Source organism: Fukomys damarensis, unplaced genomic scaffold (assembly GCF_012274545.1).
Source record: "Fukomys damarensis isolate Sample0158 unplaced genomic scaffold, DMR_v1.0_HiC HiC_scaffold_5, whole genome shotgun sequence".
NCBI classification, from domain to species: domain Eukaryota; kingdom Metazoa; phylum Chordata; class Mammalia; order Rodentia; family Bathyergidae; genus Fukomys; species Fukomys damarensis.
Window position 1 is genome coordinate 8,119,917 of NW_022900917.1, and position 24,035 is coordinate 8,143,951.

At 41.2% G+C, this 24,035-nt stretch overlaps 1 protein-coding gene and 1 pseudogene across 2 annotated transcripts in view; both read left to right on the top strand.

Annotated features, from left to right (window-relative positions):
- Positions 1–24,035, top strand: part of Rad21 (RAD21 cohesin complex component) — a 24,945-nt gene extending 910 nt beyond the window's left edge. For both annotated transcript variants that reach the window (XM_019206821.2, XM_010619521.3), the window contains exons 2-14: positions 6,551–6,725; positions 10,502–10,631; positions 11,561–11,660; positions 13,363–13,469; positions 14,173–14,379; positions 14,818–14,943; positions 15,242–15,364; positions 16,717–16,940; positions 17,999–18,158; positions 18,833–18,981; positions 20,235–20,384; positions 21,668–21,751; positions 22,441–24,035. In XM_019206821.2, the coding sequence (XP_019062366.1) occupies positions 6,582–6,725; positions 10,502–10,631; positions 11,561–11,660; positions 13,363–13,469; positions 14,173–14,379; positions 14,818–14,943; positions 15,242–15,364; positions 16,717–16,940; positions 17,999–18,158; positions 18,833–18,981; positions 20,235–20,384; positions 21,668–21,751; positions 22,441–22,632 (1,896 nt within the window). In that variant the 5' untranslated portion in view covers positions 6,551–6,581 and the 3' untranslated portion in view covers positions 22,633–24,035. The remainder of the gene's footprint in view (positions 1–6,550; positions 6,726–10,501; positions 10,632–11,560; positions 11,661–13,362; positions 13,470–14,172; positions 14,380–14,817; positions 14,944–15,241; positions 15,365–16,716; positions 16,941–17,998; positions 18,159–18,832; positions 18,982–20,234; positions 20,385–21,667; positions 21,752–22,440) is intronic.
- Positions 7,587–7,750, top strand: LOC117285096 (annotated as a pseudogene).

Consider the following 24,035-nt stretch of genomic DNA (forward strand, 5'->3'; position numbering starts at 1 on the left):
CGCTGCGGCCCGATCGCAGGCGCTCTCGGGAGCCGGTGCCCTGAGGGGCTTCTGGTCGCGGACTCCGCGCCGCCCGAGTCTGCGTTCATTCTCTCCCCACTGTACAGAGGAGCTGTGCTCCCCGTGGGCTGCGGTGTTTTCTTTTCTTTCTTTTTTTAATGAGAATAAAAGCCAGTGAACTATGTGAGCCTGCAGAATTGTGGAGACTGGCTGAAGAAGCTCTTCTCCTAAGTTGCAGAATCGTCGAGTACCTTTGTTTAGGGTCGGGTGCAGTGATTATGGGGGGCGTTAACGAGGAGGTTTGCCCTGTCCGGTGATGACTCTACTCGTGCGGTTGAAGTGACAGCGGCACTTAAGCCATGAACCTGGAACTTTTTGTACGCGAGTCAGTTACTTGGTAGAGCAAAACTTAGCATTTTTGTGTGTTAAAAGACCATAGATGAGCACATGAAGTTGTCTTAGCGTCGTTTATGATTATTATTCGGGTTGCGACGTTGAAGAATTCCTCCCTAGCATAACTACAGATTCTAAGAAATCTTACAATTTGGTAACTGAGGGAACTTTCTAATTCTTGTTCTGTTGTCATTAGGAACGGCCATACTGGCTAGTTAACATTTTGCTGCGAAATGTTTTTCGAAGTTACTGTTTGCATCTACTGTGGCATTATGTTAGGTGTCCTGTTAATTTTCATAGCCCTTTTTGGTGGATATCCCCATTTCATAGTTGAGAAAGCTAAGATTCAAATGTTAAATCGCCGTGGACCTTTGCACAAGTATGGAGCGGGCTGGATTTTAATTTAAGAGTGTTTGATATTTTTTTTTTAACCCCTTGGTCTTATGCGCAGAGCTGGAATTGCTTCCTTTCTGTCCTTCATCCAGCAGTCCCCAAAAGGGACAGCTCTGTTCTTCCCTAGATGACGTACTGATGTTGTCACTGCCAGGTACCATCCTCCGTATTTTTATGGGGGGAGTGAACTACATAGAGGTTGAGTAGCTGCACTTGCTAGTTTGTGGTGAAGCTATACTGTGTCTTGGCTCCCATCGTGGTAGTTTTGACTCTGAATGGATGATATATGTATGTGTCCAAGTTAAAAAATACACTGAGCAAACAGTACAGAAGGGAAGGCCTGGCTTTGCCTGCAGGTCCACTTTCCAGAGGTGCTGTAATTGCTGTCACTGTTTTGTATGTGCCGCACCATCAGTAGTGCTTATCAGTGGGTCCCACACAGGTGGAGTCCACCAACTACGGATCAGAAAGGACAGCCGCACATCGTTTTAACAAGCTGCAGACACTGCGGGAGGGAGGGTGGGTGGCTCCCAGTTGAAACTTTGTGATAACCCTGTGATGAAGAAGTCTGTGGGCACCGTTTTCCAATCCTGGAATTAATCATTAGCAGTTTTTTTAGCAATAAAGTATATTTTAAGGTATGTTCATTGTTTTCTTAGACGTGATATTGTATACTTAATAAACTACAGTTTTTAAAATACAAGTACTGGGAATCCAAAATATTCAAATGGCTCGCTTTATTGTAGTGGTCTGGAACCAAACCTACAGTATCTTTGAGATGTGAGTGTACTTAAAAAACTAGGAGGCTCGCAGTCCCGTGGTACCCTCCAGAGATTGCTTCTGGGGTACCCCTAGCCTCAAGGATACCAGAGTCTGGGCGCTCAGATCTTACATTAAGTGGCATAGTGTTTACATACCACCTGTATGTGTATTCCAATAGACTTCATCTTCTTTGTATTGCTTTAGAATACCTAGGAGAATGTAAATGCTTTGTAAACGTTGTCATGCTGTACTAGGGAATGACAATAACAAGGAGAAACGTCTGTCATTGTTCAGCTTGGCATGGTGACTCAGGCCTGTCATTCAGCACTCTGAGAGGCTGAGGCAGGAGGATCACAAGTTCATGCCCGGATTTGGCAACATAGTAACAACAAAAGCTTGTCTAAAATAAAAATGTATTTAAGTGAGCAGGGAATGAAGCCATTGGGAAAGTCCTAGGTTCTATTCCCAGTACTTCCCCCCAAAAACCTTTTTCTGGTTTGCAGTTGGTTGAATCTGAGGATGTGAAACCTGTACTTATTGAACTATGACTGTATATATTTAGGGACAGTCAGAGCCCACCCCCCCACGCACTATGCTAAGCCTATCCGAGATATCTTTTTAATTACTACACATTTTATATCATTATTTAAGGTTGTTGTATTCTCTCGTATGGTTGTACTAGTTTTCTCATCACTTCTTGGTAGATAAGTTTTCTAGTGTTGGGGCTGTGTAGTATAGGTGGGTGCTGAAATTCACACTTGCTTGGAAGTACCAGTACCTCATCCTCATCTTGGCCCTATTTTCTCCTACTGTAAAATGGGGACATTGGGATACGTGACACATGGTGTGCTTAGTAAGCTTTGTCTGGGGACTGTGTGATTGATGTTGTATAGTGTATCCTCCAAGAATATCCTTCACACTCATTAATTCAAGGCAGTTTCTGTCCAGAAAGTGTGAGTGTGTGAAACTTTCTTAAGCTCTTGACATATTGTCTCATAGAAGCTGCTCTAGTTTACACAACTGCTGCTCCAGTAGATGAGTGAACTGTGTAGTCACTATAGAAACTTGAGCTTCAGTTTGACCTTGGTTCTTTGGACTAATCAAAGAAATTGCTTTTATATTTTTTTTTCTTTTCTTTTGCATTACTGAATGTCTCCTAAAATGCTTGTGTCTCATATCACATTTAATTTTTTTTTAGAATCAACTGGAAAGAAAAAAAAAAAACGTTGTTTGCTGCCTTAAAAAAAATTGATTCCAAAATCATGAAATTACTAAGGTTTGCTTTGGTATCAAATGTAGGTTTTTTTACTAATGTTTTTTTTGTAAAGGATTGCCAGAATTTAGAATCTTTTAAACTTGCAGAGATTAACCAACTTTAAGGTTGGATAAAGTTCAGTATTACCAAGAAAAACATTGGTTTAAAGGGGCAATAATGATTGCTTTCTGTCTTTATTTAGATAGAAGCCAGTAGGTGATCCACTGCCGTGCCTTTTTCTTTCTTTAGTGGTTAGGGTGATTTCCTCCAGCTAATTGTTTCCTAGATTAATTTTAGCATAATTCTACTTTCCTTATCCTCACTGCCCCAGTCCGTGCCAACAAGGCATCTGTTTAGGAATCTCTGCCCCTGCATAGCTGGGATATTTTAGGAATAATGCTCTGCCCAGCAACTGAAGTGTTGGCTATAAGCTGCTGACACCTGTTGAAAAGTGCCTGTAATTTTAGTTTTTAAAGCCTCTAAATGTTTTGCATATGTCAATTATGAGATCACTTGGTGTGTATCCTGTGTACTTACTCATTAAAGTGCATGCTTAGTAATTGTTCTGTGGCAAACAGTATTTTAGAAGTTTTATATTTATCTGGAACTGTGTTGCTTCCATAGTGAAACTTGGGGCTTTTGTGTATGACGGTGTCTTATGTTTCTAAGAACACACTTCCATATTGGGCTTATATAAAATTCTCTAGGTTTTATTAATAACCCTGAAGGAGCAGCTTAAGTTTGACTTTCACAGGCTTTGTAAGATGAAGTCGAAACACTGATTTGAGCATAGGAGGTTCTCTGACTATGGGGAGCACATTCCCTAATGCAGCATGCCTAACTCGGGTTTGGAAGGAAGGTTACACGGTTAGCCACCTGATGAACCCTTTCCATCTTGTCTCCTTTGGAGAAATTTTTCTGATTATGTGATTAATGCTCTCCTGGGAGCGTGGGTTCAGAAAAGTGCGAATTTCAGGCTCCTGTGTCAGTAAGTGACAGGAAGCGGGGCAAACCTGACTGCACTGCTTCTCCTCCACGCCCACCCTCCTGATTTGTGACTCGCTCTCTCTTGCCTTGGTATGTTTAACTGTGTTTAACTTGCTTTCTCTGCTACATCGCTGGAAAGAATGGGCACATTTGTAATTGAAAATACAATAAGTAAATTCCCTTTAAAATGTACAGTTCTCTTTCATAACAAAATGAGAATTATAGAATTATTCTGGATCTTTTTTAGAAAAACTAAAATAAAAGAGATCTTACCACCCAGCAGCGTAGATTAGATTCCACTTTTCTGTGGTCTCTTGAGCATTTGATGTTGCTGCTTGTTTATTTTAGCTCCTGTGGTGTGTGGTGGTACACCTTTAAGCTAAATTTGCATTTTAGTAAGTTTGCATTTTCCTAATGGTTTAGTGGTAGTGACCATCTTATATTATTTGCCATAGATATATCTTCTTCATTTCTCTGTCTTGTTTTCAAATTGGATATTTTAAACTTTTTTTTTGATACCAGGGATCAAGCTCGAAACCTTGCACTTGCAAAGCAGGTGGCAGAACCACTGAGCTAAATCCCTAGCCCAATATTTTAAACTCTGGAGTCTTGAAAGTTCTTCACTTATTCTGGATCATGATTTAATCAGATAATACAGTCTGTGACTATTTTTTCCCATTCTATTCATTGTCTTTGGGATTTTTTGTAGAACAAAAGTTATCAATTTGATGAAGGCCAGTTTAGTGAGTACTTTTCTGTGTAGATGATATTTATGGGGTTATGTCTAAAATATTCTTGACCGAGCTTTAAGCACCAAAGATGTTTCCCTAAAAGTTTTATAGCTTCTTACATTGGAATCTGTTCTCATTTGAATCACTTTTTACATAATCTGAGAAATTGAGGTCACATTTCTGTTTGGGTTTTGTGGCAGTGGTGACTTGTATTTGTTCTTGTTTTGTCCATGGATAAGTCACTCCTGCACCGTTGGTTGAGGAATCTACCTTTCTTCCTTTGAATTGTTTTTGCATGGTGTGTGCCTGAGTTCTTTATTTTGTCCCATTGATAATTCTGTCTTTTCCTACCCGCATAGTAGCTTTGACTATAGTAGCTATCTAAATCTTGAAATAGGTGGGCTCATTCTTCCCATTTTATTTTTCATCTTCACAATAACTTTTTTGTAGCTTCTTTGCCATTCATACAAATTTTAGAATAATCTTTTTATCATAAATCTTACTGAGATTTTGATAGTTATGTTAAAGTTTCATTAAAGCTAAATACACACTTAACCATATTACCTAGAAATTAAAGGTCAGGACATGTGTGTTAGAGAAACTAAGGCTTACCATAAGTCTGTATCATATTAACAGCTTCAGTGATCGAAGACCAAACTAAATGACCAAGTAGCCTTTAATAGGTGGGTGGCAAATTGTGATACATTATTCATGCACACAATGCTGCTCCGCAGCAAGAAGGACCGTACTGTTGATGAATAAATACAACAAGATGAATGGAGTGCAAATATTTTGCTGAGACCAAAAAGTCATATAGTGTATGATCCCATGTTCTCAAATGAGAAGTGTAAATGACAGTAGGTTGCCAAGGCTTAGGAGTAGTGGGGAGCAAGGGCTGGGTGTGACACTTTTGATCTGTGGCTTATTAAGTGGAAAGCACACAGATCTGTGCAGTAGTACAGTGGCATGGAGTTAGTGTACACACAGAACCAAGTCGGTGCCTAGGGTTCCATTCTTTGTGGCTATGCAGTGTCACCACTGGGGCGAATGCAGCAAGGGCTTCCCCACTGTTTTTACACCTATCTGTGACTAGCTATTTCACAATTGAGTAGTGGAATTTCAAAGGTTTATTTTGTGTGTGTGTGTGTGTGTGTATTATAGGTGTGCTTTATTTCAAAAAAACAGTTAACATCTTATAGTCATAGATATACTAGGAAAAGTTAGAAGTTAATTTGGCAAGTTTTTTTTGAAAAGGGAAATTAATATAAAAACATTGATTTGCCTAATTTATCATCAGACTGAAGTTTTCAGACTGCCTTTCATTATAAATACACTAGCTTGTTGAAAGAAAAATAATTATCAGTAACATGCTGGTAAGTCTGTGTAGACCTGCTTTTCAGGGGTTGGATTAAGAAAACTATACATGATACTTTTGTGAGCCCCCATTTTGCTAAACTACATATACCCACCTGTAAAATGGGACAAACTCACCCACTGGGCTACACTTGATTGACAGGATTATTTACCATGATCTTGTTACAAAGTAGCAATCACTGTGCAAAGCATATAGCTAAGAACCTCATAGTTCTCAATGGAATGGAATTCTGAAAGTGGAGATTTTCATACTGATGGCTGTGCCTGAGTATCTTTCCTCATAGACATTTTCTTTTGCTGTGAAAGGCATCTTGTCTAGTGTTTGGCCAGTAAGAAATTCTTCCTCCCCCAGTAATCAGGATAGAAATGGAATTAATGGTTAATGGAACTTCAGAAAGAAAGAGTTTTCTGTTAACTAATTTTAAGGTAACGGGTCATTAAAGAAATTTGAAACTTCCCTTTAGCTTTTAGTGTTTTGGGATCTTTTTCTGTTCCATCAAAATTAAAACACTAGGATATTTTGTATAATGCAAATATCTGAGTCTTTCCTATGTGTTCTATTAAAATTTTAAGAAACTTGTTTTCAGATTTCTGAAACGTCTTAACAGTGCTTCAATTCTCATATAGTACTTATGTTAACTGTTTCTCTCCTCAGATTTCCTCCTGCTTCATAGTCAACCAGAACAATGTTCTACGCACATTTTGTCCTCAGTAAAAGAGGGCCCCTGGCCAAAATTTGGCTGGCGGCCCATTGGGATAAGAAGCTAACCAAAGCCCATGTGTTTGAATGTAACTTAGAGAGCAGTGTGGAGAGTATCATCTCACCAAAGGTAGGTTTGGTTTGGTGTTGGTAATGTTACCCGCTTTGTTCACTGGTACGTGAAATAGGACTTACAGAACAACTCTTTAGGTAGTCATCTGTTGGTGTATATTGGAGGCGAGGAAAATCTGAATTTTCCAGGTTTCTTTTATTATTTTGTCTTTATCACCTTTAGGTAGATTTTGATATGTCACAGTTTGATATTTTATAAGTGCACAGATATTTTTCATTTGCCTGTTTTAATGGCAAATAAACAATGTATAACATTATCCAAATATTTTAGAATTAACCTTGTAGGGTTAATTCTAGGGTGGGAATTTAGCTCAGTGGTTCCGGCACCTGCCTCGCAAGTGGCAAGGGCCCGAGTTCAATCCTCAGTACCAAAACAAAACAAATAAAACCTTCTAGGACTTTTAAGTGTTTAAGTGTTCCTGATTTAGGAATTTTAAAAATATTCGAAGCGGGGTTCATTAGGTTTCAGGTCCTGGATCCAGCTGTCTTCATCCGCCTGGCAAGTCTGTTCACACTTGCTTCCCCTTGGCTCGCAGCCTCCGTGCTGCCACCTGTCACAGAAGGCATGTGCTCTGTGCCCTCCCGAGAAGCCCTCTTCTACAAATATCGGCTCCCTCACTGAATTACTTGTGACTTCCACTGGGGCGGAAGCCTTGAGGGACTTTGTTGACTTGAAAAAATGTTTTGAAGCAGTGGTTTCTACACTTGTATTTCATAAGTAGTATAACTTTAAACCAGTGTAGAATTTTTGCTTTGCTAAGAAAAGGCCTTTAAAACACATGAAGTGTAATTGTCATATACTATATTTAACATTTTATTGAAAAACGGACATGTTGACATCAAAAATGTATAAAGGGCTATCGCTTCTCGGCCTTTTGGCTAAGATCAAGTGTAAAAATGTATAAAGGGCTAATCTGAAAGGAAAAGACCTTAAATATTTTTCTATCTGTATTTTAAATGCCTTTCCTGTACCTTATGCTTATACACATGCATGCACCACCTGTCCTGTAGTGAAAATGCTCTACCTCACAGCTGTGGGGACCAGCATTGGGAAATACTCTTAGATTTGCCAGTTTAGACAGTGTTGGCATAAGGTATTAAATAAAGATTCTTTATTATTGAAAAAACAAAGAATCTCAAGAATAAGGTAGAGGATATAGTAGAGACTGGCTCCAAAAAGTATTGCATATTGCTAAGTGAGCCAGTCTGAAAAGCCTTCATCATGTAAGCTATGGCCTTTGGGTAATAATGACAGAATCAATTTGTCTTACAGTAAATGTGCCACTGTGTTGAGGGTGTAGGTAGCGGGGAAGGTCTGAGTTTATGGAGGTAGGGAATATATGAAAAGTGTCCATCTTCTCAGTTTTTCTAGGAAACCAAGACTGCTGATATTAGCTGATACTGGAGATAGGGACAGAACTTTTCTTGAATGCAGGCTTAGAACAAACCAACATAATACAGTTCATGAAAATATACACATGAAAATGTTTATGTGTACATGTGACACAAAGTGCACGCACATAAAACATTCACAGAGAAGCCAAGAAGGTATGCCAAAATATTAAAGATTTATGCAATGGGGGGACTGCAGGTTTTCTTTTTCAAAAATATCCATTTAGTAAACACTTCTTGTTCCATCCTACAGTCTTTTCTTAAGATTGATGTTTAGAAATATAACTGATAGGCTAAGTGATATCCTTCTTTTTAAGATTCCTTTTATGCATTAATAACTTGCTCTCTGGTGAGATTGTGGCATTTGGCACTGCTGGTCATTTGTGTGAGAACATGGTGTTTTAATAAGTGTGCTCCTTGAGGTAAGTGTATAGCAAGGGGATAAACTGCACCAGAGGTTGATATGTGTCACTAATTTTTAGCGTCCATTGGCAAATCATTGTAAGTGATTTGACTTAAAAGACCGATGTTATTGTGTGTACTTGGGGCCCATTAAGAGTGTTCCAGACGAGTGTGAGCCAGTCTTCTTGTGAGGGTGGCACAAACAGCCACAGAGCACTCAGTTCTGGAATAGTGTAAAAGACTAATGTGTGCTAGTGTGAATAACTGACTTGCTTTAAAGTTTTTGAAACATTTATAAGTGGATTTTAGTTTGATTGATCTTTTTATTGCAATAGGATGTAAGGATATTTCCACAAAGTCAGCTGCTGTGGATGTTTCTAATGTTTGCAGTTCTCCTGAGGAAATGTTGATTTAGTCGTCTGGAATAAGTGTCAGACTTGGGGCTTGCGTGCCCCTGAAAGCGTGCGTGGTCTCCCTCTCCCCTGCTGGCCCGTTAGCAGAGCCTCCTCGGTGTAGCCTTGGCTTTGTTAGATTTGCTGCCTTCTCCTTGCACTCTTCTGCCCACAACCGCTGATGCCACACCTCATTCTTCCTCCTCTGAACCACGCTAGTCCAGAAAGAAAGCTTTCGCCCACATATCACCTTGTGGAAGCTGCTAATTCTAGACAAGGTAATGACAGGGACAGGCAGAGATGTCTTCCTCCCTTTGGTAACCGTACAAGTCGGTGATGAGACAACATAGTAGTAGATTCTGCTTTTCCAGTAGGAGTAGTATTTTGCTTGGAAGTTATTCTTTGTCTCAGGGGTTTATCACCTTCCTGTCCTAGATTTGATCACAGATTTATTATAATTTCAGATACCTGAAAATTTATAGCAGGTAACTATAATTTATACTGTGATTCTCAAGAAATGACCATCAGTACTGAGTCTAAGGCTGGGAATTAGGGTCCTCAGTGTGCCACAGAGTACACATACTAAAAGTAGTAATCAGTGTATATTTTAGTCAGATGACTAATAATTTTGTTACCTTAGGATTTGGTGAGTTTTATGGCTTGGTTTGGAAAACTGTCTTGGGAAGTTTGAGTTCATACTGTCTTATGTTGCAATAAATTTTCCTTATAGCTTGAGGAATTGTGAATGCTGCTCTTTAGATTGAGGGCTTGTCTCCTTTTCCCGATGCCATTCATACACTGTACACGTCAGGGTCAGTTAAGATTTTTCTTGAAATTAAAAAAAAAAAAAAGTAAGTTGTGTTTTTTCTAATCAAAAAAGGTGGGGTGTTGCTATCCTTTGTATTACTGTGTTTTTCAGTCACTTAATAATAGAAGCACAGTGAAAAGTGGTTTGAGCAGCACTATTGCTGGGAGACTGGAAACGGGAAGATCTTGGGTAGTCGGTTCTGAAGTCAGAAATCCAGTTTGTGGGCAGATTGTCCTGACTTCTAATACTGAGGTTATAGGATGACTGAGTGCAGCAGAACCTGCCCTTGCAAAGCCGGACGCGGTAGGAAAACAGTCTTCCTCAGAAAGTCACTGGCATACTTTACTCTTGTTTTTCAGCTGACTGAGGTGTATGACATGCTCACTCAGTAACATCAGCGGAGAGGAGTGAGACTGTCCTTCTTCCAGGGTGGGCATTTTCTTCTGAAAGAACCCCAGAATTGAGGATAGGCAGCAAGGAGCAGGCCTCGATCCGATGAGGTCCATCTCCACAGTGTGTGGAGTGATTTTAGCTCCTGCCTTGTAGCTACCTTCGCAGCTATTATTTCCCGAAGTCCTACTCTCCAGTCTATTTTGAGCGGGGAAACCCTGCAGGAATTTACAGGTCAGGACACTAAAAAATAATGTGAGCATGAGGTAACAAAAGAAAATGATGAAAGGTATAAAGAAGTTTAAAAGCCCATATAAAATAGCACAAAAGTGCAAGCTTTGAGATGTAGTTACCTTTGAAACGATAAAATTGCTGATGTTCTCTTTCTAGGTGAAGATGGCTCTGCGAACATCAGGACATCTCTTACTGGGAGTAGTGAGAATCTATCACAGGAAAGCCAAATACCTTCTTGCAGATTGTAATGAAGCATTCATCAAGATAAAGATGGCCTTTCGGCCGGGTATTGTATCTTTCTTTTCTTTTCTTTCCTTTTTAAAAATTTTTACTTTTGGTGTTTTCCGCGTTTTATTGGAAAATGTTAAACACATAGTCTAGCTCAGAATATTGTTTTATTTCCATAACAGTGCAAGAAACCTTCAAAGATAAGACAAGACACTTGGAGAGGCAGTAGTTCCAGGGAAGCCTGCTCTTCCTACCTGTGGAATACAACAGTTTTTTACCTCTTCTTTTCTTTCTAGAAACTTACATAGAAGTGAGTCATCAGAGGTTGAAATATAGACAACTACTTATAAATCAAAAAAGACAGTTTTAAGATTTTTGTTTTTCCTAAATAATTTTAATGTACTCTAAAAGTCAAATTCACTTTTAATATATTGGTGTAGTTATCAGAATTCATGTATTATGTTAATTTTTAAGCAGCAATGAAATTTTACATAAAATCAATGTATGAGATTGTTCATAAAATAGTTTCTATTGAAGTTATATTCTAGTACTTCAGTTCATTTTAGTGCATGAAATGTTTTGAGATCTAAGATTTTATTTAAAAGTAAAATATTGAGGCAAAGTCTGACATTTGAATGATTTCTAAGATATGGCCCCTAAATGCATTTTATTTAAATAACATGCTTTTGTTTATTTTTGTCTTTTAAAGTAATAAGTGTGTGTCGTAGTTAGCTTGAAATATATATCTTTTTCCCCCTTTTAAAGATTTATTAGCTTAATGCATAATTATTCCTTTGGCTTTTTTATTTAAAGAAGTGATGTGGCTTATAATAGAAAAACCGTAACTTTTACTTCAAAGCACTTTGCGTATGTTATGTTGTCACCTGGCCTAGAATACAACCTCAGGAAATTATTCACATTTTACCACCTCATCCCTGGGGAATCTGTGGACATCAGGCCGCCTTGAGCATAACATTTCTTTTCCAGGTGTTGTTGACCTGCCTGAGGAAAATCGAGAAGCAGCCTATAATGCCATCACATTACCTGAAGAGTTTCATGACTTTGATCAGCCTCTGCCAGACTTAGAGTATGTCCTCTCTGTGCCTACCTCGCTCCCTCCCACACCCCCAGCTTGGTGTACAAAGCATATTACTGATTTCCAAGTATTTAGTTGTTATATTGAGTTAACTCTACCTGAAAGGCATGTGCTCTTATTTTGGATAAGGTATAGCTATAAAACATTATCTAGAAAGTATTTCTTCTGTAAGAAAGTTGGATGTCAACTTGTAATTTATTTTTAATATTTTTTCAAAGGTATATTACAGTTACCTACTAGCAGTCTTCTTGGCCAAACTGTGCTCAGAGCCTGTTTGTTTGTTTGTTTTTTATAAATAAACTTTCTGTGAAGAGTAAGAGAATTTCGTTGTCACAGCACATTTCAGAGGAGAAAGTCATGCCTTATAGATGCTGCTGTAGCAGCGCTGTGGAATGTTGTTTGCCTCTTCCTAAGTCCTTCAAGTCCAGCTGCTCTCCCATGGGGAGTCATCATCTGGACCCAGCCCCACTCTGACTTTTGAGATGATCTGTGACTTTTAGAATAAATGTGTCACCTATTTGCCTGTTTCGTGTTTGTAGTGGACAGTATTTAGCTGTTTTACGTTCTTTCTCTCCTTATACCATACCTATCATTTTACTTTAAATTATTTTGTCATGACAGTTTTTAAATGTAGCTAAAAGCAAAGAGTTATAAACCTCATGTTTCAGTTTATTTATCAGTATATTGCCAGATTTTTTGTTGTTTCTTTTGTTTTGTATTTGATTTGGGTGGGGTGTTTGGTTGCTTGTTTGGGTTTCTTTTGAGTCAGTCTTGTTACATTGTTCAGGCCAGCCTTGAACTTCCTATGTAGCCCAGGCTAGCCTCCAACTCTCAGCAATCCTCCTGCCTCAGCCTCCCGAGTGCTGGGATTACAGGCCTATGCCGTCACGCTCAGCAGTGCCAGTTTTATTTTATCTGTTTTTCCAGCTTACCTCCCACCCCATCTAAATTATTTTAAATTAAGTAACATTTCATCTGTAGTAATTCAGTATTGTCTCCACAGAGGTAAGGGATTTTTTAAAAACAAATCCATAATGGTATCACACCTTAGAAATACCAGTAATTTCTTCGTGTGATGCTCTGTCAGCATTTAAATGTTCCCAGTTGGCTTATGAAAAAGTTTGTTTTCTCTCTACCTGTGCATTTATTTTTCCTTTCAGTTTGGGATCACATACGTCTGCACACTGCATTGAATAGCTGCCCACCCACGAGCTCTGTATCTCTCTTGTTTCCTTCTTTACTGTTTGTGTCCCAAGCAAACTGTATCATTTGTTTTGAAGAATTTACATTCTGGATTGGTGTTTCACATTACATATTTTTATTTAATATTTTTTAAACTATGTAAGAGATAATTACTGTATTTAATAGAGAATCTGGGCCTCAGAGAAATCAGGCAATTTCAGAGTTCACTCAGCCTGTGAACTGCAGGGTCCTGATGAAAACCGACACAACTCATTTTTATTCCCTCTACGGTGCATACATACATAAGGTACTCTGTTAGTCACATTTTGTTGATGATTCTTCATGGTTTTCGCATTATAGGTACACAGTAACTTCCGTATTATTCTTGGATAGTTCTGAAATTTAAATATGAAGCTTCTAAAACTGGGTTGTAAGTATAGAAAGAATTTCCCCTCATAAATATATTATAGTTTGGACCTGAAACTAAAATGTGTTTGAACTTCATTTATAGTGACATTGATGTAGCCCAGCAGTTCAGCCTGAACCAGAGTAGAGTGGAAGAGATAACCATGAGAGAAGAGGTTGGGAACATCAGTATCCTCCAGGAAAATGATTTCGGTGAGAGATGCAAACTGCTAGCCGTTAGTTACGGTGTAATTATGTGTCACCGCTAGCAGCTTGTAAATTTGATTCTTACATATTACATTCTTATGACAGAAAGACTTTAAGATTTAATTTAGTTTTTCAAGAAAAGAATTTGCCTTTCCGGGGATTTAGCTCAGCGGTTCCACCACCTGCCTTGCAAGCGCAAGGACCCAATTTCAATCCCCAGTACCGAAAAAAAAAAAAGAATTTGCCTTGCTGTCAGTATAGTGTCATTTCCTTTAATAGACCAAACGAGTTCAGTTTTTGCCTATCTGCTCCCCATCCTGTGGTAGAACCTATATTTTAATTTGTATGAAAAGTCTCAGCGTTAAAATAGTATTTACTTTTAAACTGAGCATTTGGAATGATTACTTATATTTGTGCAGCCCCTGTTCCAAGCCTGACAGCATCTTTCTGATGAAAACGCGTTGTAACAAAGTTGACACCCATGAATATTAATGAAACCAAACATTACATAACTACGTTTACCTGACATAGTTAGGATAACCTGAATTTAGATCAAAGTCTGATTTTGTTAGTCATGCCCCAGAGTTGCAAAGTTTAAAAAGATAAATAAGCAAATAGAACATCACTGTAATACAGCATTAGCTGTCGCCCTTTTTAACCGTGGTATTTCTCACCTTTCCCGACTCATGGCTTCCTGTAATCTCTTCAGGCGACTTTGGAATGGACGATCGTGAGATCATGAGAGAAGGCAGTGCTTTTGAGGATGATGACATGTTGGTCAGCACTAGTGCGTCTAACCTCCTCCTGGAGCCTGAGCAGAGCACCAGCAATCTGAATGAGAAGATCAACCACTTAGAGTACGAAGACCAATACAAAGATGACAACTTCGGAGAGGGAAATGATGGCGGCATATTGGGTAGGTCTCCAGATGTCGGTGTGAACTCTGTTCAGTTGTGATGTTCTGGAGCAGTTGCTAATTGTCTGTCTTGAGCAGCTGTCCAGGTACATATTGTGAGGTACTATCAGTAGGCTCAGTTAAAGTTTTCTGTAATACTAACCTGAAAGTGTTAAAAGCAAACCTAATTTTTGTGAAGATGCTTATGTCAGAGTTCCAAAGTTTATTACTTTTCTAAGCTGTGCTGCTATCTGTATCGATGTATTTTTAGATACGTGAACTAGGAAATAAAAGTGATGAATGCCAAATTTTTCACTTACTGTCACACAATACTTATATAAACTACCTTGATCAGAAACATCCAAATTGAATACAGGTTTAAATCAAATCCACCTTTCACATAATTTCTAGTCTTTTGGCATTTCCCTTTCAGATGCTAAATGTCCTCTTCTCTTCCAGATGACAAGCTCATTAGTAACAATGACGGTGGCATCTTTGACGACCCCCCGGCACTGTCTGAGGCGGGCGTGATGCTGCCCGAGCAGCCTGCGCACGAGGACATGGATGAGGACGACAACGTGTCCAGTGAGCACTTGACCCCCAGCGGCCGGGTGACAGGGCGCCCAGAACGATGCCCGAGAGCAGGCCCCGGGCAGAGGTTCTGCCTCTCGGCCCGCGAAGACACTGACTGCTTCTCAGTCACGAACCCTGAGCTCTCCCTCTTCTGTGCATTTGAGTTCAGCTTTGGAGGCACTACCTCAGACATAGAATTTTTTCTTACTAACAGTGGGATTTCTTTCTGTTTCAAAGAGGGGCTTCTTTTCCCATTTGTAGATTATACGTCCTGTGCCTAAGCCTGTTGTGACCACGTTTGTTTTTATAGTGGGTGGACCTGATAGTCCTGATTCAGTGGATCCCGTTGAACCCATGCCAACTATGACCGATCAAACAACACTTGTTCCGAATGAGGAAGAGGCGTTTGCTTTGGAACCTATTGATATAACTGGTAAGCACGCCTTAGATTATGCAGTCTGGGGAGCACAAGGTCTAGTTCTGGTTTTCGCCTGTCCACTGATCTGCTGTTCTCGTTGAAGACAACGAAGCTGCTTCCTCCTTTGTGCCAGCGTCTATCTCTGAGTCTTTACTCTGTCTAGATAGAGCTGGGATGTTCTGTAGAGTGTCTCTGCTCGTGGCTGTGAAAGCAGAGAACAAGCTTAGTACTTGTTACTTAGCATTTTGAGGTTCCCAGATCTTTGCAGTGCATGTGTAACAATAAGAAAACATTGCAGGTTTTTACCATAAGTTCGACTGCTCGGTTACCATTTAAAAGCTGTAAATTCTTTAAGTTTGGGCTGCAATCTTAGAAAATCTAAAAATGGTCTTTCAGAAGAAAGTAAGTATAAAAGATTCTGAGCTAATCTTTTAGTGCTTATTAAACTTTACAAAACATATTTAATGGATGGTTGCTCCTGACTAAAAAGCAGTTTGCAGTATATAAATGGGAACGTGAAGCACTGCTAGGGTGCTCCGCTTGCGGCTGGGAGAAGTGGGGAGAGGACACGAGAGACTCCACTGCACTGTACTTTTTTACCTCATTTTTTGAACTTCATGAACGTTTTATATATAAAAACTTGACATATGGCAGAATAAGATCTTGAGCGGTTTATTTAATCCCATGAGCTTCTCAGAAAACCAACATAATACTGTCCACTTTGCAAGGTTGTGAGGATTAGAAACAATAAGTAAACATGGGGTGGAGGGAGTTTTGGGTCTGTGATTGGACTTGGGCTTGTTTTACTTTATCAACTGTCACAGAGAAGTCACGACTTGGCCGTTAAATGGCACAGTTTTTATAGCCATCTGTGGGAGGCTGTCTGTGTCAATATGCTGAGTTTTTCATGCCCTCCTGTGTTTGGTTGACCCTATTTCAGATTGTTAAAATGATTTTTTTTTTTTTTTGGTACCGGGGATTGAACTCGGGTCCTTCCGCTTGCAGGGCAGGCCACCGAACTGCTGAGCTAAATCCCCAGCCCAAAGGTTTTTGATTCTTTTTTTTTTTTTTTTTTTTTTTTTTTTTTTTTTTTACTTACATAAGGTGAAGTTAACTTTTCAGTCACACAGCTGTTAAGTGTCAGAACGCAGTACTCAGGCCCAACTCTGAGTCAAGTCTGATGTATCCATGGCAGGAGCCAAAACTGTACTCACCCCTCATTCAGCACATTTTTATTGGAGACCTGTTGTGTGCCAGCCTCTGTTGTGTGTGCTTGTCAGCATGGGTAGAACGGTAAGCCTAGATCCAGTAGCACTTTGTTTCCTCTTGGCCTCCCAGAAAAGTGACCTTATTTTCTTTTATTCTAGTCAAAGAAACAAAAGCCAAGAGGAAGAGGAAACTGATTGTTGACAGTGTCAAGGAGTTGGATAGCAAGACTATTAGAGCCCAGCTTAGTGACTATTCTGACATTGTTACAACGTTGGACCTGGCGCCGCCCACCAAGAAGTTGATGATGTGGAAAGAGACAGGAGGAGTAGAAAAGCTGTTCTCTTTACCTGCTCAGCCTCTATGGAATAACAGACTACTGAAGGTGATATATTTTAGGCCACCAACATTTTTTTTCTTTTTGGTACCAGGGATTGAACTCATGTCCTTGTGCTTGCCAGGCAGGCAGTGGGGCTACTTGAGCTAAATCCCCGGCCCAACAGTAATAGTAACAGTAATAAATAGTCCTCTTTTACCATCCTCTTAAAAACTTTTCTCCATAACAGTACCTTGTTGTGCACTGGACTTCAAGTCTCCACCCATCAGACACTGACTTAGTGAAGCATGAGGCGGTTCTGCTTCTCCACAGCGCCGGGCTCTGGCTTTCTGAGAATTTCTGTCCCTCATAGACTGTTCTCTGTGTGCACTGGATCCGAGGTGTTTCCGAGTAAGGGTCAGAGGTGCCTGGTTTGTGAACAGTGAGGAAGGTGCCACAGAGGATGGACGTGTGCCAGGCCCCAGTGAGCCTACTCGTTTCACTGCAGTCTGTTTCTGAACTAAGCAACGAGGCTGTGAAGAAGCTACTTTTAATTGGAAGCACTGTCACATGATTTTGTAAAAGATTCTTAAAATTTCTTCTTTGATCTAAGAGACTTTTAGAATTTTTTCTTAAGGAAGTAGTACTTCAAAGTATGGGGAAAGCCCCTCTGTGAAGATAATTAAATTGTTGTTGAACAGTTAAAAAATGAGGACTGTAAAATAGTAGGGACAACAGAGTGGTGGGGCCGGTGGGACGTACCTGTCCCTCACACCCAGAGGGCTGTTGTGTGGCTGATAGAAACGTTTAAGTGTAGTTACTAAGGCGTACCACGGGACAGGGAGGGAGAAGCGCTTCGTGAACCCTTCTGGTAGAAGCATTTCCGTTGAGTTTTCAGTTTATGAATGTCAAGTAAACCGTGGACAAATAAAATCTTAAGGGTAAAAATGATAGATAAAAATAATTATTTCAAGTTTTTCTAAAATTGCTTCATGATTTAAAACCTTGTATTTGAAAGTATTTTAGAGTGGAATTAGGTGTGAGTGATAGTTAAGTAGAAACGTCGGTGGTGGGTTTTCGTGCACTGTGATTTATTTTCAAGTCAATATATTTCTCTTCTTTAATAGCTCTTTACACGCTGTCTCACACCGCTTGTGCCAGAAGACCTTAGGAAAAGGAGGAAAGGAGGCGAGGCAGATAACCTGGATGAGTTCCTCAAAGAATTTGAAAACCCAGAGGTTCCCCGAGAGGACCAGCCGCAGCAGCATCAGCAGCGGGACGTTATCGGTTGGTATTGTCGGCCGTGGTTCTCAATGAGGCATCAGTAAATATTTGACTTAACTTTATTTCCAAAGTAAAAGAAACATGGGAGGAAAGCGTGTGCCCTGGTTCATGGACCTGATGGCCATGTTAGGTACAGGGCCAGGTCCGGGTTAGGGTTCGGGATGGCCAGGTTGGCATCTGCCATGCGCTGGTGGCGTCCAGAACCTGTCAAAGCAACCGGCCCGCACAGGAGGTGAGCAGCGGGCGGGCAAGCCCCGCTGCGTCTGTATCTACAGCTCCTCGTGTCCAGCTCTGCTTCCTGACAGATCGGAGGTGGCGTTAGATTGTCCTCCGCGTCCTGACGTGTGCTCCCTATGAGTAGCTCATCCCAAACCGTCAACACACACATCCTGTCTCATGCCAGACAGGCCTGGTCCCTGGTGCCGGAATGCTGAGGGACATTGCGCTGGAGGCTGGTCCTGCGTGGGGCTGGGGTGGAGCTCATCCCGGGCAGACCTTTCTCCCCTTGATGTGTATTGCTGCAAGTTGAATTGTCTCCATAGAGCTAAAATTCTTTCGGTCGTCTTCATCAGAGAAAGTAGCTGTGCTTTGTGTGAGTGCACAGCTTTTAAAAGTACAGCGCCCTGGGGAAGCAGTCAGAGCTGTTTGACCTGAGTCTGTCCACGCGGTAATTGCAGATGAGCCCATTTTGGAGGAGCCGAGCCGCCTCCAGGAGTCTGTGATGGAGACCAGCAGGTCCAACATGGATGAGTCGGCCATGCCTCCGCCACCGCCGCAGGGAGTGAAGCGCAAGGCTGGACAGATTGACCCGGAGCCTGTGGTCCCTGTAAGTAAGCCCAGCCTTGGTCAGTAGCAAGACGGGTCTGAGGAGCCCCTGTGAAGTGTCTTGCTTTAAGCAGGAAATGGCAGGGAGTGGGTCCAGGCGTGAGCACGGTCCCCGCCGCGCTCTGCTGGAGCGCTCTGGCTGCAGAGTGATCCGGATGAGAAGGCTTGTTCCTGAGCTTGGTTCCGGTTTACTCTTCCGCAGACCTTCCTGCTTATCACCAGTAGGAGGCAGTTTTAGGTTTCTTCCTAAGTATCCCACGTAGACTTTTCAGGTAGTTGAGAAAGAGCAGTGTCCGGCAGTGTCTGGCTGCTCCATTTATACTTTGGCTACCATTGCATTCAGCTAGGTTAGGAAAAGAAAGTACGGTCTGCTTTAGTCTTCCCAGTTTTCAATCAAGGAATAACCTGGAGGAGAGGAGGCTCGTGGTAACGTTGGGCTCTTGGTTCGGCCTGCACGGAGAGCTACTGGTGGAAAGCTCTGCCAGTTTCAGGGACCACTTCTCCGCCCGCTGGCGGTATGGAGTTGTCGGCAAGGCTCTTGTCCCTGTGAGCTCAGGAACAGGACCGGGTCGTGGGTAGGAAGCTCCAGTGCCGCTCTCCTCCTGGTAACTCCGGTTGAGATTTTAGTTTTTTGTTTCTTTTTTTTTTTTTTTTTTGGTACTGGGGATCAAACTTGGGTCCTTGCGCTTGCGAGGCAGGCCACTGAACCACTGAGCTAAATCCCCTGCCCCGATTTTGGTTTTTTGTATGTTCTCAGCTATTTATATTAAGCCCGAAAGGAAAGAAACACAGGAGGCAGGCTCAAAAAGTATCTCATTCCTATTGTTTGTCACTATAAAAGTTTGAGAGTCAGAGCTTTAAGATTTTAAGGTACCTTGTAATAATTTTAAAACAATTTTAAAAGATGATAGTACATTATACTCAGCTAATGGATTATATTTTTTTGTTTCTAAAATGCTCTTAGAGTAAGTTTTTCTTTTATTTTTTATTTTATGGCTAGTAGTTTTTATTTTATAGACTTAAATATTTCATAAAAATGAAAACCTTATGTTTTAGGATAGTGGTTAGTTTTTTCGCAAAAGCTGCTTTAATGTCACTTTACAGTTGAAGAAAAGACTACTATAACCGTGTTTTCGGTTATGGGAAGACATGGAGGTATCACCGTAGCGTCCCCAGCTAGAAGGCTGAGCACCTGTCTTGGGAGTATAGAAGCTGCCTGTTAGTGCGCACCTCAGGTTGCTCTGTTCTCTTCAGCCTCAGCAGATAGAGCAAATGGAGATACCGCCTGTAGAGCTCCCCCCGGAAGAGCCCCCAAACATCTGTCAGCTCATCCCGGAGTTAGAACTCCTGCCCGAAAAGGAGAAGGAGAAAGAGAAGGAGAAAGAGGATGATGAAGAGGAAGAGGTAAGGAAGCTGTAAGACACATACCTGAGGAGTAAATTCCTATTCCAGATTTAGCAGAAGTCTTCACAAAAAACTTACTTTTACTATTGTGCTAAATTAATTGATGTTACACCTCAGTGAACAATGTTCAGATAAGATCTAAATCACCACTGAGTACATTACACTTAATGCTGCGCTGTGTTCATGGGCTCCTTTGTGGTTTTGGAAGGGCATAGGCTGCCCTTGTGCTGAGTGCTTGCTTGGCTTCTAACTTGCTCCTAGTGGCCGTTTCTGATCCGTGGTCAGTGGTCAGTGCTCACTGCAATCACGGCCGTTCTCTGCTGCGCTGTCTTCTCTGTCTGCAGTTGCCACTTGTCTGGATTTTGGTCTTGTTTCAGTGAGACCAGGTCAGATCATGACTGGATGGAGTGGTCTGTGTGAACATCACAGTGGCTTACTTAAGAGTAGAGAGGTATAGCGATGGATTTCCTTTTCCTCGGGTGTGTTGTAGTTTTTCAAGGTCCTTTTAATTTCTCCCAACCTCAGCCATAGAAGTTAGTGCTTTCTTTTAATATAAATAGTGCATTATTTTAAAGTCTGATTTAATGTCACAGCTACTCCAGTATGTGTGCCCTTGTCTCGGTATCAAATCGGTATTTAAAACTCTTGTGCTGCTTTCTTTCTGTTGTGTATGGAGCTGCTGGCTTCGTTCCTCTTTCTGGAATGTGCTGTGTAGTTCTGGAGCAGCAGCTGCCCCACACCTCTTCCGGGCTCAGTCCTGGCAGCAGGCCTGGGTGACAGCGCCTGTCCTGTGCTCCACAGCAGAGCCCGTCACGGTCCACTCCGCTTGTCAGCAGGCGCCTGGATACTAGACTCAGCCAGAATGTACGCACCCAGACAGTCACTGCGCAGAGATAGATGCATCGAGTGGAAATAAACACAACACTCATCGCCATCATCATTTGATGTCATTGCATAGGTTAGCAGCTGGTGACCAAGGAGCTTGATGAGCCGCGGCCGTCACTTGCCTACTCCGTGTAGACCACACACTCGGGCAGCAGTGCAGGACGGTGCCCTCTGGGCACTCGGCCGCCGGGACAGGGCTTTCCTTTGTCACTGAAGGACAAACTTCAAAATGCGTCCTAGACACCCTGTGAATTTATTTATTTTTTTTTTGTAAGCATCATCAAGTACAGCTTTCTGTTAGATTACACGGTCTGAATTCATCTAGAGCGTTTAAGTGGTACAAATTTTGCTTTGTGACAAAGCAAGTTTAACAGCTTTTGGGTATCCTTTTCGTTCAGGAAGAAGATGCTTCAGGGGGTGATCAGGATCAAGAAGAAAGGAGATGGAACAAACGGACCCAGCAGATGCTTCATGGTCTTCAGGTATGCGAATGAATCTTAGAGCAAAGGCTCGTCAGTCCCTGTCAGCACTGGTCCCTCAGAAGTCATGTTACAGCAGGAAGATGGGCCTTTACAAACTTCCAGAACCACATCATTTTAAAATGCCCGGCTGAGTACATACACTGGCAGGCTAAGAGCACCCAGAGTGCTTTGCCATGGTTTTCCTGAAAAGCAGACCCGTGGTGCTATCTCAGGGAACGCTGTGTGTGTCTGCATCTTGGGACGAGCAGAGAGGTCTTGAGCTTGTTGGCTCACTACAGAGCAGCAGGTTTCACCTGTCCCTGAGCCTCCATGCACCAGGTACAGACATCTCAGGTTCTGAAGTACCAGTCAAGTTGCTCTCGGTTTCCTAAAATACTAGACTGACACAAAGTTTTAAGTATAAGCGCTAGATTTTACTGTTGTGTCACATTAGCTGTCCAAAGAGATGAATGACGTTGGTCACAGTGGAAGAACTTTGCTTGTTTCTTGGGCTTTGGTTTGGACAGACATAATGTGCTTTGGCCCTTTACCTCCTTAACATGGGAATCAGTCATACGGTATTCACAGCAGCCCCCGCCCAGTTCCGGCATACAGCACATACAACACGTAGCTTTTCCAGCACCCGATGTGGACCCTTTATATTTCTTATGGAAACTGCTTCAATTCATTCTTTTTTGGTTTTATTCCAGCGAGCTCTTGCCAAAACTGGAGCTGAATCTATCAGTTTGCTTGAGTTATGTCGAAACACAAACAGAAAGCAGGCTGCAGCGAAGTTCTACAGCTTCTTGGTTCTCAAGAAGCAGCAGGCTATCGAGCTGACGCAGGCAGAGCCCTACAGCGACATCGTCGCCACCCCCGGCCCGAGGTTCCACATCATTTGAGGAGCTGAAGGTGTGGAAGCCCGTGCTCGGGGCACACGAGAAGACCTTTGAGAAAATTTCGTTTTTTGTCTGTACAAAATCTCTGCCTTTTCTTTCATTTTTTCAAGTGTTTTTAATTTGTGGATTTCACCTTTAAGGGAAATTGCTTGTATGGGTTGTGTTTGTGTTGCGATGGAGAAAACAGCACCCCAAGAGCCCAGAAGATGATTTTTTAACAGTTCAGAACAGATGTGTGCAATATTGGTACATGTAATAATGTTAACTGTCAAAAGTCATGATTTTTAGTACTCTCTTACTGCGTCAAAAGAAAAACCTGTCTAGGAAAATGCCTGGCAGTTTAATTCAGAACTACGGTATGTCTTTGACAGGAAAAAGTGTCTTCCCATCAGTAAACTAGCCGTCTGGCTGACTGTGCCTAGGGACGGTGCCTGGAGCGAGAAGATCATCCCGTGGTGTTTAAAGTGTGGCTCCGGACCGCGCAGGAGTGTGGATTTGTGTTGACTGAGCCCTCGGCCATGCAGATAGGGCTGACCTGGTGTAAACCCTTGTGTCTTAGAAGTGAATCATTCCATTCGTCTTCTTGGTGAACTTTGCTGTTGTAGTGCAGCTCCAAAATGACCAGAGGTAGACTTGTTAAAGTGGAATAATTTTTTTAAAAATGCCTGACTTTCCAGGAGCTATAAATGAGTTTTCAGACCATGAAGATAGAAATTCTCCTGCGGACAGAAAGGGCAAACAGGTGGGACAGTACACATCAAGCTGGCTTAGCCTTTAAGCAGACAGTGCTGTAAAAACTAATGGCTTCTCTGATATTTATTATAAATGTTAGTACTGATCTCTCTTTCCAGTGCTGCACACTCCTGTGTTTGGAACTTTATTTTAATAGCTTTGCAGCTGAAATCCATTATCTGGTTTCCTGTAATTTAAATGAAGATAAACACATCCAAATAAAGGCTTTATTATTAACAGACCAGATAGCACCAGAAATTATGTGACTGTCCATGATTATCATAACGTCTTAACTTTTTAGGGCAAAATTACACTGAAAGTTCTGGCTTAAGTGTTGGCACTTTTGTGGGGAAAAAAATCACTTTTGAAACTCAGACTTCAGTGTATACCCAGTAATTTAAAATTATGTGATATGTTTTAAATTTGAGAACTCGTAATTACTGTTTTAACGATTCAGTTTTTGAGACTGGTAATTGTATAAAATTGCTATTGCAGTTTTATTTTCAATATGATGTGCCTGTAAACCATGGTCCTCCCCCCTTTGTAAAAAGACATTGTAGATAATCAAATGTTTGATTACAGAAAGGTCATTAGTTTCCCGTTACACATTTCGTTAGTCTGGTTTTTGTTGCTTATCGGGTTTAATATTGTTCATGAAAATAGTTGATGCTATG